The sequence below is a fragment of the Oenanthe melanoleuca genome, chromosome 15 (genome assembly GCF_029582105.1).
Source record: "Oenanthe melanoleuca isolate GR-GAL-2019-014 chromosome 15, OMel1.0, whole genome shotgun sequence".
In the NCBI taxonomy this organism is placed as follows: Eukaryota; Metazoa; Chordata; class Aves; order Passeriformes; family Muscicapidae; genus Oenanthe; species Oenanthe melanoleuca.
The window spans coordinates 10,079,311-10,098,551 of NC_079349.1; the positions used below are offsets into that span (position 1 = coordinate 10,079,311).

At 40.4% G+C, this 19,241-nt stretch overlaps 1 protein-coding gene across 9 annotated transcripts in view; it reads right to left on the bottom strand.

Annotated features, from left to right (window-relative positions):
- Positions 1-19,241, bottom strand: part of CIT (citron rho-interacting serine/threonine kinase) — a 68,236-nt gene that overhangs the window by 35,423 nt on the left and 13,572 nt on the right. For 5 of the 9 annotated variants that reach the window (XM_056504174.1, XM_056504181.1, XM_056504178.1 and 2 more), the window contains exons 10-18: positions 17,710-17,890; positions 10,633-10,738; positions 9,636-9,779; positions 8,188-8,307; positions 4,517-4,687; positions 4,222-4,281; positions 3,618-3,671; positions 2,377-2,517; positions 1,884-2,009 (exon numbers count right to left, since the gene is read on the bottom strand). In XM_056504174.1, coding sequence (XP_056360149.1) covers positions 1,884-2,009; positions 2,377-2,517; positions 3,618-3,671; positions 4,222-4,281; positions 4,517-4,687; positions 8,188-8,307; positions 9,636-9,779; positions 10,633-10,738; positions 17,710-17,890 — 1,103 coding nt within the window. The remainder of the gene's footprint in view (positions 1-1,883; positions 2,010-2,376; positions 2,518-3,617; positions 3,672-4,221; positions 4,282-4,516; positions 4,688-8,187; positions 8,308-9,635; positions 9,780-10,632; positions 10,739-17,709; positions 17,891-19,241) is intronic. The other 4 variants (XM_056504182.1, XM_056504180.1, XM_056504179.1 and 1 more) reach the window with 1 other exon arrangement.

The window sequence follows — 19,241 nt, forward strand, 5'->3', positions numbered from 1 at the left end:
GAGAATCAAAGAGGAGGTTCACCGAAAGTAGGTCATCGACAGTGCCTAGTCCCTGACATTCCTGCATGGAATGGAGATTGCTGCTTTTTGCAATTGAAATAATGTCTCCCAGCAACAAGAGGGACAACTCACCTCCCCCAGAAACCCACACGTTTCAGGTCCTGGCAGAGAATCAGACAACCAGATCAGCAGCAGCTTCAAAGCTCCCAGCATCAGACTGCTCATATTGTAGCAGAAGCTTCACCAGTTCCTGCAGTGGCACTTACCAGCCAGTGTGGGCTTTAAAAGGTAATTTCTTACCATTCCTGCTCTCACTCAGTATTCTCTATGTAGCACTGACTTTGTTATGGGCATCACAGCAATGATCTGCACTTTCAGGCAGGCAGAAGTATCTTCTCTAACTTGTTTCTTACTTCTTCATCAGTTCCTTACAGATAAAGGAGCAGGTACTTCCCAGGCACTGCTACATGAGTGTACATGAAAACCATGTCTTTATTCAACAATTTCCACCTTATTCTATGCAATTCTGTATCTTCAACTCCCTTCTTACCTCTCTATACCAGGAAAAGTCAAAAATGTTTGAAGAGACAATTTGAGGGAAGGTACAGAGTAGGAGTGGAGGAAAAAGAATACCAGTACCCTGTGCTCTCAGATCAGTTGCAAAGCACTAGGAAAGAATCTGTAGGATTATTTCTTCAATGCCTGTTTGACTTTTTTATAAAATACTTTTTTACCCCTCCAACATTTTGTCAGGACTCCATGGAAACTATAAGAAGAGCTAAACCTATTGCATGGTATAAAACAATTAGTTGATATTTCTGCCTTCCCCTTCCACTTTCTCCTCCACAGAGAACATAACCAAAACCAATGAACAATTCCCAAATATACACAGGAGGCTTACGAAACAATTCAGACTTTTACACTATTTCTAAACATAAAGCTGGCCCTATGCCCAGCACAACCATAGTCTCCCACTTACCATGCATTCCTGCTATCAAAACAATTTGAAAGGAACAGCACTACTAAAGAACTGATTCTACCTTTTCTTGACAGTGCTCAGCATTCTGATGCTAAAGTCATCACACCCAGAACAAGCCTGGGTCATCTGTTGACTCCAAATATGTTTATTTTTACATTTCCATTTGGCCTTCCTAAGGTGTATCTCGTCTTAGGATTACTACCAGTAAAATGCAATCCTTTTTTCCCTTGGCATATTAGCAACACACAGAAAATTCATGAGGAAGGAAAAATAAATTTAATTATTCCAGTACTGAGTTATGCTTTCTATCCCAGGGAAGCAAAGTTATTAGAAACACTCTCTGCTTGATTCACTAGAGACTGACATACTAACTTGCCTTAATAGTTTTAACCAGGAGAGACTCAAGAAATTGCCATCAGAGAAGTTATGTGGGTGCAAACAGTTTCCTAACAAATATCTTTAGAGATGAGCAGTTTGGATGACTAAGTTCTCTCTGCTTCAAAATGTAAGCAATTCTAATATATCTGACCTCTAAATTCCTCTGCAACTTACTTTAAAATAGATGTTTTTGTTGTTGTAGTAACCCACAGTCAAAATGTTTTACCTCTAAAACAATCACTAGGTAAATAATTTCAATATTACTGTGTTGACTGAAAACTTTTCCCACTGACATGACTCCAGTTTTGAAGCACTATTAAGACTAAAGGCACAGGAGTGAGTTTGTAACTAGAGGTGCAAATAGTATTTGAATGCTTAAGCTTTCTCCAGTATGACTGGTACAGGAAACAAATCCCTTTATTCAACAATTTCCACCTCATTCAATGCAATTCTACATCTTCTGATTCTTCCCTACCCCTTTCTTGCAAACTCTTACTCTCTAAGTTTCATTTTCACCTCTGCTCACCAGAATTTTTTCTGCCATCTGTTGAATCTGTTGAGATTTAGTTTGAATATCTTCTTTTAGGCGGTTTTCTCTTCGTTCCACTGTCTCTAATCTCTTCACTTGATTCTCCAGAGAATGGCGCCGTTCCTGCAGAGCAATTATGAGCTGCTGTTTAGGCCACCCAACTCTGCATTAGCACAAAGCAAGGAGCAGTTTCTAGAGAAAACAGGCTGAAGCAGTCAATATATGGCTGGTTTTCATATCTTGAATCCTCATGATGCCCCAAATCCTCAGGCTAACCACAGGTCCTTATCAAATCTTCACTGAAAATAAAACCCCTCCATTTTCCTCAAAGAAATATGTTTTTTAATCAAAAAAGGATTAATGTCTAGCAGCACTTTCTCCTGAAGAATTACTACAGGAATACATCCTGTTCAGAGCCATCCAGGTGAAGGTTCCTAAACTAAACACATCCCAATAACTAATTTCCTCTAGACAGACACTCTGCACTCACCTCTGCTTCAAGCAATTTTTTCTTCATGCTTTCATTGGAATCTTCCCGGTTCTGCAGTTTCTCTAACTCCTTCTCAGCTCTCTCCTTTGCCTGACGGATATTTTGCAGGAGCTCAGTTGCCTCTGAGCTGGCTTTCACAGCCTGAAGGTCAAGAGAGGAGAAAAATAAAGTATTATATGAAAAGCACACACAAAAATGTAGTGTGTGAGAGGTTCAGAACTTCAAGATCATCAACATTCTCAATAAAACTACAGAACTTTGGTTTAACAGTTTATATTAATAACAACTGCTACATAATTTTCATAAACAATTAAAATCTAGGATACACGTTTGTCTTGCTATACCACAAGTTACTTGACTCTACATTCTGAAAGTTGTTTATCCCCAAATTCAGCCCAAGTTTTTTAGTAGAACTCACAAAATACTCTGACTAAAGGACAAGGAGAATAATCTGTTGGCCTACAGACAATTCCTTGGCATTGATGCAGGTAGAAAAGGAGACAGGGGATTAAAACATGATTGTTTTGAAACATTAGAAGTACTATTTCTATGTAGTTTGGCCTTCATATTCATGATCATTAACCCTGGAAATAGCCCTCTCTCCGCAGGTGCCAAGTTTGAAAAGCTCAATCAGGGGATTATTATGACAACCCCCTTCTTTCCTACTGAAGGATTCCAATAAAAGAAATTCCCTGACTGCTCTTACAGTGAAACCTTAAGTGCCAGACTGACCACGACAGCAAATCTTTGATATTCTGCACTCCTTTCAGCAGATATTGATAAGGTGTTTTAATTCTGTTGTGAATCCTTATCATTCAACATTTTTACTGTGAAGAACCAAAGTGTCAAGTGATTAAAGCAGTATACTGGGAGATTAAAGCAAGACCAACGTGTGTTTTATTAGTGAGCTAAAACCAGCTGAACCCTTCTTCAGAAGCAAGGGACCAGTGCAGTGTCCAGAGCTTACTCAGACAGGCCTTTAAATGAGAATTTCTCTACACTACTCCAGTTCTGACTCAGCTTCATTTGTAAAAATAAACACTGTTGACATGTCTCAAGAGCCAAAAGCATATTGAGAGCACCAGTGATTTCAGATACCAGTTCCCACCCCCTTTTCCTTATCATCCTCCATGCTATGACTAATTCTATTTTTGAGGGTAAAACAAAGTGCATCCCTCCTCTTCATTAAGGTTTCACTGGGAAATCTTGTGAAAAACTCACTTTCACTACCCATTCGTTACCTTTGTCAGCTTTTCCTGCAGCTCCTGGATTTTGGCTTGCTGCTCTGTATTGATCTATAGTTAGATAAAAAGATGGAGGAAAGAGTCAAAACCAAAGAGGAGAAAATGCTCTTTGCTTATGATACTATATTTGTTTTAATTTGCTTTCCAAAAATCTTGGTTTCCCCCTGTAATTCCAATAAACCAAAACATTTCTTGGCAAATCCATTCCCATTTTTGCTGGCTTCCAGTTGATTTAATATTTTGGTTACCAAGAAGATTGTTCAGTGTGAGAACTCAGAATTCTTTCTGCTTTTTATTTGCTGTTCTTTCTGAGTAAAGAAAACCCTGATGTATCCCCAACCTGACTTCAAACTCAGATGACACATAACAGCCTGTCTTTGCCTGGCTTCTCAACACAATCCATTAAGAACAGGTTATCCAGAGACACCTTTATATCAAATCAGAGACAACATGAATCACACCAAGATGTCTCAAAACATAAAATGAAAGAGGTGGGGGCTGTGAGGCCATGCATGCCACTGACTAGCCAAAGACATTCTTGGTTTCTGTGCATACAGTGAAAGACTCAGGAAGCAAAATCTAGGACACTGAAGTAACATACCTTTTCCAGTTTGGAATATAGCTCTCCTGCCTCATTTTTTCCTTGATCTTTAACCTGTAACTTAAATACATGAAAATCTCAGTAAAAGCTAGGCTTCTATCCAGTCATCACCACATGCAATTTAAACACCAGCAGTTACACACAGTATAAATCACACCATGAAAAACATGTTGTGTTAGTTGTACGAACCACGCTAATCTTTGAAGGGCACACCCACAACTTGTGTGTGCACGTGTCAAACAGCACTAGATATTCCAACAAGCCTCAGCCCCCTCTCCCATGAAGCCTAAACTACCTTTTGCAGTTTGTTGTGGCATTCAGCAGCTTTTCGTTTGAATTCCTCAGCTGCCAGGCGGGACTCCCTCAACTCCGACTCGTAGAGATCGCTGCGCCTGCGAGCTGAGATCAGATCCTCTTCCAGCTGATTCATCATCAGCCTCATTTCTTCTACTTGAGCTTGGTATTCCTGTAGTTGGGGTGGAAGGGAAGGAGAAAGGGTTACAGTTTAGAGGCAACAGGGGAAATGCTTGGAGTAGCAGATTCCAGAATACTAACTGCAGGCAAGAGATGCATTTAGGAGCATGTAGAAGAAAGGTAAAGTACAAAACAAAACAGTAAAAACTAACTAAAATAACATCCATGGTGTTCTGGTTTGAGTCTTGCCACTTTCAACTTAATACCTCAAAGTCAAAACATTGACTTTTTGAAAGTGCAGGACCACATACAAACATACATCTACATACAAATGATAAAAATTACTTACATTTCTAATTTCTGAAACAGAAATGTGCCTTTGTGTTGATGTCTCTACTAAATGCCCAGATGCTCCCTCAAGATCTATTTTCTCAGGCTGATAACATGACAGTTATCACAGATCTGCACAGCTTGGGTAAAAGGAAAGAAGGAGAAGCAGAGGGGTAGCACACTGTGGCTTGCAGCCATCAGCTACTTTCTCTTGACAGAGCTAAAACGGATCACACTGCTCAGTATGGGAGACAGCCTAAAATCAAATATTACCTTAGAAAAACTATCTAAAATTCACATTGTTCATAGAAGATATTTGCCTATGTAGGCAGAAATAAAGATTCTCCATGTTGGAGACTACAAGACAAGGCATTTGGATGGGGAAGATGGGAGAAGAAAATAATATTTGAATTGACTATCTCAATGAGACTGAGAACTCAAACTGAGACTAGCTCAAGAGACTGCTTCACATATCTTCACTAGAAGAAAAGAATTTAATTATGTTTAACATTTACTAAGTCCTGCAAGTATGCATTTCATAAAATTACCCTAAAGCAAAAAAACCCACACCAAAAAGCTCTCTCCAAAACTGAAGTATTTTTTACAAAGCTGAGAACGAGTAGAAAACATGCACATCAAAAGCTAGGAACAAAGATTGTGAAGGACTGACAGTGGGGGAGTCTATATTTCTTTCCAATTTCATATCTTACAGTTTGCCTGACTACCCCCATAGTCAGAAGAGTGTCTCGTGACAGAACCAGGTTTGTCATCGCTCCCTCCAGACAAGAGCTGCCTTCAGCTCGATGAGTGACTGCATGAGCACTGACCCTGATGGCAGCCCCTCACTCTGCAGCATGGAGAGCTTATGCAGGCACTGAAAGAAGCCAGGCCTTTAGCAGGTTGCTTTACTGCCCCTTACAGGGAGCAAAGAATGGCTTTTTGCCTTGTAATCCCAAAACTGGTAGTCCACTTTGTAAACCAGACAGGGACCTACTCTTTCCAGTTCATCTCCTACAGAAGGATGATCTTATTTTCTTGCTGGAAAGAATTAGAGCTTTTTTTTCTAATAACTAAGCATGTATTAACTCAAATATTCTTTTCATACAAATACATTTGTGAACAAAAAAGGCAGAACGGTTTGAAGGAATAAATGTTCTGCTCAGAAATCATAATTTTGTTTAGACTTCCTAAAATACTGGGCATTTATATCAGAAAACTTGACCAAAGAATTACAGGTATGACAATAATTGCCACTGTGACAATGAGCGTTTGGGAAGGGAGGAGAATGGGGAAGGAGAAAAGAAGAAAGAAGAGGAGATAATTAGTAATATTTCAGGTTTTCTTGTTTCATCACATTTGCAAGACTGTCTTTCAATAAGTCCTGAGATCAGGTCAGAGGAACAGACCACACCACTCAAGGCAACACAAACTTCTGAGATGTGCATTGGTCAGAGTTTTAAAACACCAAGAGGCATTTAAGTGCAGATTACCAGACAAGTTCAGGGCATGTACCTGAAGCAAATCACATCAGGGAGCTACATAGACATGAGTGAGGTTTTCAAAAAATTACAGATTCTGATTTGTTGCAAGTTTGTCTGTTAGCACAGCTCTTCATCAAATAACAACCAGAGCACAGGTTTAGTTAAAACAAAAAAACCAGAACAAAACAAAACAAAAACCAAACACACACCCCAAGCAAACAAAAAAACCCACAAACCCACCATGCTCTTCTATCCAAGTACCTGAGGTTAAGTTGAACCTACAGCCTTGCCCTTAAAATATCAAATGCCTAATTATTGGGTTTTGAAGATTTTGATTTGCTGTAGATTTGAATCATTCTGTCTCAAGCCTCAGGTTTCCAACAGCAAAATTCTAAGGGGCTCTTCCAACTCCCAGTTCCCTCTGACTTAAAAATCATGGTCCAAGTCTTTAATGGCCAAGATCCACCTGCTCATATGAGTCAGCACAAATCTCTCAGCATTTTTGGTTGCAATGTTCTTGCACACATGTTGCAGGGAGCTCAGAAGGCCACCACAGACATGAAAGTCTGCAGATTCATTTGTTGAACTAAGCCTCTCTATGTCGTTGTGAATTGCCACAAGCCAAATTAAGAGTTTCTGGGACAAAGCATTTGATTAAAAATTACTTGCATTATGTTTCCTCTGTTACATGTGTCTGTACTGCCTAAGAATCTATGGACACTTAAAATAATGAAAAATATTCTCCATTTCAGTATTTAAAGCAACTTTGTTAGCAAAGCACCAGAAGGCAGCTTTAGATCCCTTGTATTACATAAAGCAACCACCCAGAAGAATGCTGGGGAAGTCTATAGAGGCCAGCTACATCCAGAGGACTGGGTTTGCATTTCATTACTTTTTACATAAGAGCTACTCATGTCTGGAGAATCATTACCTAGGTTTCTGGGCTTCCTTGTCTCAGAGACTTTGAAATGAGTCAGTTAATGTTTGTAAAGTGCTTGGAAGATGAAAACCAACAGATAATTACAAAGAACTGTTTGAATGCTACAGCAAATTTCAATTTCTTTTTCTCAATGCAGTATTTTGCTGTTAATTCATAAAACTGAATGCGCTCTCCCTTGCATTGACCACATTTATCACAATGTTGTCATTTGACTTCTTTTTCTTAGAAGCAACTATGTGAATTAATGAATTTTCAACATTCTTTGGGTGGAAAAGAAAATTATTAATTTCCACTTTGCAAACAGATCAAATCAGGAAAAGAACAGTTAGGCAACACACATTCTATTTGGAAATGCTATTAAGCACTTTAAATGGTAAGATAAAGAAGAAAATTTTTTTTTAAATCAACACAAAATTAAGGTTAGCTCAGTTCTCTCTCAAGTGAAGATTCATTAACTTGTGAAATTTCCATACCTTAACTATTTAAAATGGATAGGTCATTTTTAGTGTAGCATGTTTACTAAAGCCTTCAACTTTCTCCTAAACTGATTGTATAGACAAAGTACTTTCAGGACTTTCAGGAGGAAAAGAAAATTGTGAAGTTTAGAGTTTGTGCTTTCTTGCAAAACACACAAGTGGAATTTTGTTGCTTCCTGTACTGTTCAGGAGCCCCTGTGAAATCACACAGCTTGGGAGTTACCACAGCTATCACCACCGAGCGTAATCCTGGCACCAGGGCTAGGATATGCCAAGAATGCCAATCTGTGGGCAGCCACTCTGCTCCCCAAAGAAGCAGGAATACCTGTTCTTTGATCTCTTGCAGTTTTCGGCTTTGCTCTCTGATATCATGAAGGAGCTGCAGTGCCTTATCATCTTCCTGAGACACCTCCATCCGTGCCTGCTCCAGGCTTCGCTTTAAGCTCTGCAGAAAGCAAAATGTTCAATACATAGGCTTTGGTTTCTCAAATGGTTGTATAATGAAGATCTTTAGTTAGACAAATGCCTCCTTGACTGCAGGAAGGCATCAAAAAAATGGAGGCACCAATGATGGAACCCTAATGAAATTCATGGCCAGTGCTGCTCCTATCTGAACAGAAGCAGCCCATTTTACAAACACTGTTTACTCAATTTAAATCTTAGTTCAAATCTCCACTTCCTCACATCAGGTTTAGAGACAAAAACCAAACACAGATCACAAAGGCATCCATTATTGACAGTATTTATCTATATTTTATCTAGCACTATTAATTCACAACCTAGATACAATCCTTCATCTTCATGTTACTTACATTTTTCTTGTTGCTGTTAAAGGAGTCAAATGCTTTAATCGTTGTTAAATTTCTATAAGGAACAGAAGTCCTAAGTGTGTATCTCACCACGTGCCTTACCTCCAAATTTGGAGTCACCAATGGAGTGGTGCTCCTATTAACTGAGTGCTATTCATCAACAGAAAGATACAAACTGAATTTTATTTCTATACCTAGTAGCATTCAGTATAGGAAAATCACTTGGCCCCATTTTAAGATGTCCTTCCCAACAAACCAAGACATCAGAAATGATTTTCAGTTCTCTGGAATAGCGTATTAGCTGCATTTTCGTTCTTGGTACAAGAGAGGAAACATAATTGTGTATCCAACTGAAAATACAGAGACTATCAACTAGAATGAAAATATCCTCACTGGAATATTGCCAGTGACAACTGGGCAGACATTTCAGCTCTCATGAAAAATGATCTTTGAAGACATGGTTTTACAGTCTCATTTTTATATTCTATCTGAAAAATAGCACCTGTCCTAAATGCTCCCTGACACTGTGCTGGGGAACAGGACCAGTCTGAACTCAGGACACCACAGATGGAGGCAACACCACTGCTTCCCAATCCTATTTGTTCTTGAAGATTTCTGTCTAGGCACCGATTAGGCCTCATCCTCTTCCAGCTAAGAAACCTTCAAGAACCACAGCCCAGCATGTTCTAGCACAGCCAGTAAGACAAACATCACAAATAGTTTCAGCAAGACCAGGACAGTAGTCACTCCTGCATGATCTAAGCACATGACCATGAAACAACATCTGAATAAAACTACCAATCAAGCTTTGGCAAACACTTTCAGGGCTCCATGTTCAACAGATAGCCTCTCACATAGTATTTTCTCTCCATCAAGTACCCCACTGAAAGCACGATGGAAGAGAAAGACAAAGACCACCAGATCTCAGGCCTTCAGAGCTGAAAGGACTGGTGTAAGGGCTCACACTGCATTCTGTGATATAGGTGGCCAGGTCCTGCTCCAGGAGGGATCGCTGGGTCTCAGAGGCTTTCAGTTCCACCTCCTTTTGGCTAAGTACAGCCTCCACCTCTGACACTCTCCGGTGCAACCGCGTCATTTCCTGCTCCATCTGCAATAAATATCAAGAGGTTATAAAGGGGGGCTTCAAAAGCTTTGTTAACTGCTACTTTCAGAGCTCTCTTTGTAAGGAATTTGTCTCCAAGAGACTTCTAGCTATGTTTCTCCAAATGGTGTTTAAATTCCGATACCATTGTCTCTGCTCCAGGAATGCACAGTTCTTCTTAAGGACAAAGTAGTAAGTCTAAGTCACCCCATTCATTCAAGCTGCTTGTTCATATTCAGTCATTCTTCGAACCCCAGTTAGCAAAGAAGACACAATCATTTTTCACCTGACTTGCAGAGATGGGTCACTTTAACCTTATCCCAAATCCATGCTGGACCAGAAGATGGTTTCCCCCCATCTCCTTGTCAGGAGCAAATGGTCAAATCCAGAACGGAGCAGGGAGAAAAGTAATGGAACTCTCATAAAAGTCTCAAAACAAGCAGTAAGTGTTAAAAGACTCCACCAGGTTCCCTTTATTGGAGCACAGCAACTGTTACAAGACGTTCACCATAAGCAGTGACGTGACAACAGTTATATAAGCAGGAGCTGATGAACAGTACTGCTGTAATGTGTGTCTGAAGAAGAGGCAGGGCCTGCAGGAAGAAGCAGTCGTCTGTGGCACGCTGAGAAAAGCACTGTTTAAAATCCAGAGCCGCTTCTTGTTAAGTTAAAAGTATCTACCGCAACAGCATGGCCTAAATTCATCTCCCTCTGTACTGGACAGGAAGCCACCTCTCTGAAGGAAAAGCACTTTGCCCACCATGAGTCTGGATGATCAGCAGCATCTGACAGATCCCTGGACATACAGTGGTTGCAGATTCCTGGAGCAATGGGTGTGGCCAATCGCATAAATAAATACCTTGTGACACTTGTCCTGGGCGTCTTGGAGCTCTTTGCTCTTGAGAAGAAGTGTCTTTTCCATGGAGCTGACCTTGGCTGGGGAATCCACACTTGAAAAAACAGATCTAAAAGAGCAAAGCCAAACAGCACATGAATATGGGCAAAAGGTACAGAAATCTGATTTATGCAGCCTCTTGTAAAGTCATTGGGTACTTACTTATTCCAGGATTAAAGAAATGTGATTGTGCAGCAATCACAGCCTAACAGCCATCAGTGCAGATCAAACGCACCATAAAAGCTAGTGACAGTGCATCATTATTAAATAATCCACGTGTACTTCTAGTTGCAATGTTAATATTTTCCATCAGTGGCTATGTCAGAGTGCAAAACAATAATTCACAGCAGCAGTTTTGCATGATTTGTAGGGATTTACAGGTTCAACAAAAACAGAGCATAAAGTCAATGTAGCCATTTGGAAACATAACAAATTTTCAAAGAAATGCTTTTTATTTGGTACTTCATTTTTAAACAGGTTTTCAAGTTATCATCAAAGTATAGAAGCCCTACAAACTTCAACATGTCATAATCTGTACCACAGGAAGAAGAATTTAATATCCTTAGTTACATTCTGTGAATCAAAATTGAAACTTCCCTAACCCAGTTCATATGATCCCTACAAACCCAATCAATATCAATATGATTAGTCACACTGCAGAACTTCAGAGTTCCACTTAGAAGTAATATTTTTTTTCCTGAGACACAACTGTACTGTTCAAAACAATTTGACTCCAGAAACATGGGGGAAATATTTACTTGTTCTTAAGCTTTCTGTCTAATTGGGACTCAGCATTTAAGAAGTTTACCATTCCTGTTAGTTTAAATTTATTTCAGAAAAGGATAGGAAGCCACCTGATGTTTAGGAGCATATTTTTAGTGCTTTGCACAGTCTTAAATATGCAACCTGCAACCAAAAAATTAAGTACACACATCAAAACACAATTTAAAAAAAATCACATTCTCCCTCGCATAAAATGATTCAGACTAGAGACTCGAGCAGTTAGTGATGGAAGGAGTGTTAACTGATAGATGAAAACGCAGCAGCACAATGAAGGTGCTAATAAAAGATCACACAGGCTGCCCACACGTTGCTTTCTGCTTCTCCTGGCCACAGTTTGGTGTGCAGCCAGTTATCCCCACGGAGAGAAAGGAGCTTTGAGCAGCTCTCTGCATAGAGCCAGACACCCACACACAGCAGCACAGGCTCCTCTCAACACCAAGGAAAGTTTCATTCCATCACCACCATTTTCTGAGAAAAATCTACTCCTTAATCCAACTGGATATGCAGCAGAGGCACAGAAAGATATTACATGGATTTTTACAAAAATGCACCAACATTTCTGTATCAAATAGATCTTCAGCACCAGCACACTGAGCAGTGATTAGGAAACACTGTTTTAATATCAGCAAACAAACGCAGCAAAATCCACCAGTGCTGCCTTGAAAGGTCAAATATTAATATATGACTTCAAAAACCTATATGGAAAACTTGGAAGAAAGAATCCTGCATGTTAATAGTAGAGATATGACCAGGACTTACTAAAAAAGAAATGCTTAAAATTAATGCTTTTATACAGCATTCCTTTAGCCCTGGTCCAATCAATCTGATCCATCAAATTACCATATTTAAAAATCAATTTATAAAGCGTGTCTATACTCCTACAGAGAAAAAGCAACCATCTGAGAAAGATGCATATTAAATCCCATAACAGCTGGGTGTACAAACAAGGCTAAAAATGAATAGTTGAGAAAAGCAGTCTAAAAATACAAATTAAAGCTCACATTAACTAAAAAAGACACTAAAGAATCTGCTTTCAAATGTTAATCAAATATATGTAAATAGCTGCAAATATGTACTGAGACAAATCTGAAAATCTTATAATAAAAATTAAGTTTTACAGGTCTGAACTGTATTGGCTAGAGCAATCTTTTTTTTATATTATACTTTCAAACTTAACCATCACTATTTTATTTCCATTCTTTTCAGATCTGAGGAATTACCTAAGAAAACTCTAGCCAGTTCTCACAGAGCTGGTTTTATTTGTTTCTTCTATTCCACCTCCCCAAAGGAGCTAATTTTATTCACCATTTTTGCTTGTTTATTTTATTTGCTATTAAAAGAATCAGAGCCTAATATTACAGGCACCATTTTGCATTTCAAATATTTATCATGGTGATCCAGCTGAAAGCAGCCCCAGGCACTGCAAGGCAGGCAGGAACAGGAGGGATGCAGGGAAGGAAATGAAGAGCTCTGCAAAAAGTGGGATGGGATGAAGCACAGGAGACTGCCCAAGTTTGGATTTCGTGAGGTGACTGCAGAGGGAGCTGCTCCTCAGGGTTGGTGTTGGCTTTGTAAGGGGAGAGAAGGCTGCAGACACAATTACAATCTTTCTTCCCATCCCTCTCCAAAGTGAGAAAGAAATTCCTTAAAAATATATGTGCTGGTGACATGATGATTTTCCTGCCTTGGAAACAGTACATCTTATCCCCAAGGCAAGCTGATCTCAGCACTGGACACAGGGTTTTTAGGAGACAAGCTCTCCCGGTAATTCTTTCCTGTGTACAAATTGTATTAGAACAACTTCCTGAACATCCATACAACCTTCAAAGTATCAGAAAGGGGCAGACAGAGGAAATCAAGAGAAATGGAATACTGGCTAATCTAATAAGCCTTGTCATGGTGATAGAAGCTCTCAACAGAGCATGACAAGGTAGAAAATGCCCACATTTCTGGGGCACTCATATTTTTCCTCAGTCAGCATCATTTCAGAAATTAAAGACATGCAATCCAACATCAAAAGCCATGATGCAAAGCTATCATTCAGGCTAGGACCATCTCAGAGTATTTCATTTAATTAACTGCTACATCTGGATCAATTCTCTTAGCACAACAGAGCAGTTTCTGCTGTTTCCTCTCAAGTGTGAAAAAAAAGATTACCAAAAGGTAACCAGCTCCATCAACAAGAAAATTGCAATAAAAGATTTAAAAAACCCCAAAGCAAGTACCAAGCTTTGAGTACCATGCTCTGATAGAACTGGCTGTGCCAATTTACTTACCAGAGTAGCAGTGCCTGCATGACTAAAAGCCAAGCTAACTTAAGAGCTGACTAGTGATTTCACAGCTAGATCAGCAGCCTCAACCAGCAGAATGAGCAGAAATGATGCTGGTTGTGCAAAAGTTTCTCCAGTCCTAATGTGACTGAGATGAAGAAAAAAGCTTTGGCACAGGAAAAGCTCTGAGCTGATTCTTGGTATCCAACTCGTACCTTGTGCATCCCATCACACCTTGTGTGTCCTGTGTCCCTTTGTGCCACTGTCCTAAACTCCCAACTCACCTGTGCTTCTTCCTTCTCACAGTGATTGGCACCATCTGTCCTAATCCTGGCCCCCACACAACATGCTGATAATCTCATCCCCATCCCTCATGCTCTATTCTTTTTAGCATTATACTCATCTGTACCTTCCACCCCCTCGTAAATGCTTGCTCAGGCCTAAAAAAAACCCAACCAAAAACAAACAGTGATACCATCAATCTGTGAATAGAGCTCGCTGAAGCAAAGCATATTTTTGGTATGCTCATCCTGTGCTTCCTCTTTCATCTATCTTTGGTGAAAGAGCTTACCAGAACCCAACAAACTGTTGGAAGAAATCAGTAGAAATCCTTCTTCTTGGAGGAATGGCCCATTTTAACTCTCAGTATTTCATAATGACGGTCATGAATCCATATCAAATTTTTAAATTAAAAAAACCTCAACCCCAGTAACCCAAAACAAACCAGAAAACAAAACCCGAGAAATTTTGAGAAACACCACTTCTTAGGACCTTATAGAGAGACACAGGCAGGCAATAATTTGCATAATAAACTAATTTTTAATGAGGCACTTATTTTTATTAGGTATTTTGATATATTTTATTTGGTATTTATTTTTATTAGACACTGATTTTATTAGGTATTTATTTTTATTAGGCATTTTGGCATATTTGGTTAAAAAAAATATTTATCTTATGCCTCTGCTAGTCACCTGCAAAGGACAAGAACAATTTTCTTCCACCACTTGATGCATATTTTTGGCAGCTAAGGGTTTCTGTCACTTGCTCTAAGCACTGGAGATCAGCCATGGTTAGGGACAGGAAGTAAGGTGGAGTTGGCTTTTAATGGAATTAAACTCTTGGTTGCCTCTTATCTTGTCACAGTCACACACTTGCAGCCAAACCAAAAGCCAGATTTGCAGTCAGACAGGCTTTTATCCCCTACATCCAGAATTCAGAGGCCATTATGAGAGAAGGAGTTAGCTGGTCCTTCTCTGCAGCCTCAGCCCAGCTCTCCTAAGAGCAGATTTACTTAAACACTCTGCTAGTACAAGAACCCATGACTTAAGCAATGCCCTTGATTTCTCCTGATTGTTACCTGTGACACATTATTGCTGTGCATTTTGCATTTTTGTTAAAACTCACATTTGTTAGAGGGACACAATTTCTTCTGAAAACTCATGATATGGGGCAGCAGAGCATTGTAATTCAATGGACCCTTCTAAACTACACACCAACCATGTAATTTCTGGCAACAGGTCCAAGTGACTTATGCAAACCCTCCTAGCTTGAAGTCATTGGGAGAGTGGAAAAGAGAACTTCTGTTATCCTTCTGTCCTTCCTTTTTAGCTGCCTTTTCTTGGAAGTATTTGAAATTCCCAGCTGAGCCATAGCTTCTCACTGTCCAGTGGGCAAGGGCAAGAGTGTAACCCCCACCTTTCACAGTTTGACAGTCCCCAGATTAAAAGTGCTGAAAGTTTCAAGACCTCATCACTGGTACTCTGCAGTTGCCTGGCCTTACTGTAAGCAGCACTAGAGGGTTCGTGCTGCAGACAGGAAAATAGAACTGCATCACTTAGCAACCATAAGGTAAGACTTTCACAGGAAAAGACTTTTTTTTTTAAATTCTGGACTGATAATCTTCATGACTTAGGACCTTCCAGAGAAGGGATTCCAAGATTCACACAGATAAACCCTCTCCACACTTTACTGTTCTTCATCTAGAATTTGATTTTCAAGGCAGTGTGGACAGAAACAGTAAAGCACCCTATTTCCTCAAGTGGAACATACAGCAGACAATATTTTATAAATAAGAAGTTATCTTTGTGACCCATTTGCAGTGGTACTGAGAATTAATTAATTACTGCATTATTTAAATACAGGTATTTTAAAAAGTCTCCATAAGGTCTTTGCCATACTTAAATCACCTTAGAACAAAAGGCAAGTATTACTGCTAAAAATAAGTGCATTTATCAAGATCTCACTCAAGAAAAAGAAACCATTAAGATCTATTTATATTAAAATTATTTGGGGGAAAATTAAATATAAGATGACTTTCTGTTGCAGTTTAAGAAAAAACAGGCCACACCATACAGAAATTTCACTTTGGTCAAAATTTCTGCAGAGGACATTAATCTCTATATTCATTTGCTATACCTCTTCTCACCTATTGCCAAAATTCAAATGTGACTTCCAGACGCATTTTCGGTACCAGCTGCACAGAGAAAGCACCTCAGTCCATCTGCTACAGCTCTCTCAGCCTCCAGCACAGTTACACCAGTTCTGAGACTTTCCCCCACACTCCTCTTCAGTTCTAGTCCTGGGCCCAATCACATACATGTTTTTACCACACATATATGGTCACTCATTTATGGTTGAGGCTTTTCTGACTCTTACCTGAATGGCCACATAGACCTGGTACACAGATTGCAGTTCCCCAGGCAGACAAGATAACAGCCTAAGTTATCTCGCTCCTAAATTCAGACAGATTTTAACCCCAGGTATCTACAGATCTAACATTCCATCCTGCTGACAATATTCAATCATTTCACCAGAATACTTTCTGGGGTTTTATATCCTCTCCCTCCCTTCCTCTTTTGCCATAAAAGCAACTCTGCTGAGGGGGGGGGGCAGACAAAGATTCCCTTTTTATTTCTGGCATAACCATCATATAACCTTGATTCACAGTGTGAGCAAGATCAAACATGTCAACAGTATCGGTGACAAGCTTACTGCAGAGCAACTATCACAACCAATATGACAAAATGAAACTCAGTTTAGACAGATTGACAACGAAGTCCCTGAAGAGAGCAAACCAGCAGCAGGGAATGAGGGCTAGCATGAAACACAGTGCATTGAGTCAGTAACCCAGCCAAAGCCACTGCGTTCCTGAGAGGCCTCCTGGTCCTGAGCTATGGACTTCCCAACTTAACACACTGTACTAATACTTTTTCAATAGCTCTGTCATCAGAAACCAACCACCCACCACATCAAGTGGTTTATATCACACTACTTATATTATTCTTTCTCTCTGATTCCATTTTCTTGGAAATCATGTTTTCGTTCCATTGTAAACCATATATCTGACGTCTTTACATCCCTCCACACACACGGCCACTGCATATTTTATCTGAATCTCCAGTCTCCAAACATACAACACAACAGTGTCCAGTCCTCCTATTTAACTTGACCCAGCAGCACAGAGCCAGCTGCCATGCAGCTCCTTCCCTTGCTCAGTGACCCATCACTGCACATCCCCAGGTTAGTGGAGCTCCTTTTCTATGGATCACTGATTCAGCCTTACACATTGCCAGCACTTGGTGCCCACTCTCTGACCCAATAAAATAACACCATCCCCTTTTTCCATCTCTGAACTCCTCAGTATTCTCCTCCTTGCAGGGATCTGCAGTACCAGAAATGCAATCACCTACTGCTGCCTGCTTAACAGCAACAACTAATTCAAACTATCTGAACTACAATTTTAATAATAACTGGTTTAGAATGAATCTTTCCATCCCATTTCCTCCCCCTCATCCCAGAAATAATCAGAGAACAGCAGGACATGCACAAGACACACCAGCAACAGATAAAGCCCAAATCTGGCAGCTTCCCTACAGCAGAGTACAGGTCAGTTAAAACAGCTTTTCCTCACACATACACCATCCTCTCTGTAACAAACCTTCCCATTTTGCCAGCAGTCCTATCCACCTGAGCAATAATTTCTACTTACTCTGATCGGAGTATGCCCAAAGCCTTGATGAATGAAAACCCCACAAATGGTAAATCTTCCCCCGAGAATCCTGCTGGGTTCAACTGGCGCGTAGAGGATAAAACCCGCGAATTCTTCTCTGGTTCATCAAAATTTGAGGTGTCATCATCAGACTTGAGAGTAGGAACGAAGGGGGGAGGAGCTGGTGGAAAAAAAGCAAGAAGAAAAGACAAAATTCAGCTACAGTTCACTCTGCAACAGTCCCACTCATTCAGTGCTTGCAATGGCACTGCAGCTCCTGCTTTTAATCTTGCTAACACAAGCAGACTGAGCTGCTGCTCTCAAAGCGTATTACAGCAACAAGAGATTAACCCCTGAGCTGCCAACATGGCTACCACTCTGCAGGCACAGCATCTCCCACACTGATCAAACTGGGATTTAGCTTGGGCACTGGAGATTCTGGGGTTTGGGTTTTCTTCAGGTGAAGATCCTGGGATTTTTAACACATAAATAATAAAAGCAAAGCACCAGGCTAAGAAAATCATTACTGTAATATAGCCAGAAGCCTGTCACTTCTGATTCATCTTGAAAAGGAAAATGTCTCCAACCTGTCCAATTAATGACACTACCTGAGAAAGAAGCCTGATCCTGTGCTAGTCAGCTAAGGGATATATCTTACCCTTTAACACAAACAAGAATGTTCCTAGCACAGGTTTCTAATCAAGAACAAAGTGGTCTTTCCCCTGAAAGGTTCTAATAAACTACAGCTACTAAAAGCTCAATGGTGTTTAGAAGAAGATTGATTTTATTTCTCTAAAAGAGCTTGCTTAAGATCTGGAACTCTTGCCGGGACAGCACTGCAGTCTGGCTCTGATACAATCAGCTCTGAAGAAAGGTATAAATAGCAGGAATTACAATGTATTTCTTACTATAATTTCTAAATTGGTACCACTTAACTTGCTAAGCAGTTGTTTAATTTCAGATGATTTTCTCGTGCTTGCTTCAGTTTAATTAACCTAAGGAACAAAAGGACAAGTTCTTCTCGGTGATGTGCAGCACCCGAGCTACCTGCTGGCTTGGCTACGTGTGGGAAAGGAATGAATGCAGAAGCCCTGCTGTGCAATCCCTGCCTCATTAAATCACACTTCCTAACACTTATTTATTTATTTCATCACTCTGGTCCTCACTCACTGCAACTCTGAGATGAGCAAAGGAGAGACAGCGGCTAGAACAGCCCCTTGTCACCAGCTGATGGAAGTGGTGTGCTAAAGCCGTTACCATGGATCCAGTATGGATCTCCTGGAGCTGAAGGGATGAGGATGGAAGGAGCGGGAACAACCATTGCAACCCCTGCAGTGCAGGCTCCCTGCTCCACACGCCGGCTGGAAGCCGAGCCGCCTGCAGCGTGACAGCCGCGGCTGCCCGTGAGCGGCAGGGGCACGGCGAGTCACGGCGGGAGGCGCTGGCTCCCTCTAGGCTGCCAAAACCTTCACTGCCCGCCCTTAACTCGCCATTCCCCCGCTGGAGCTGCCGCCAGACCTGCACCAACAGCC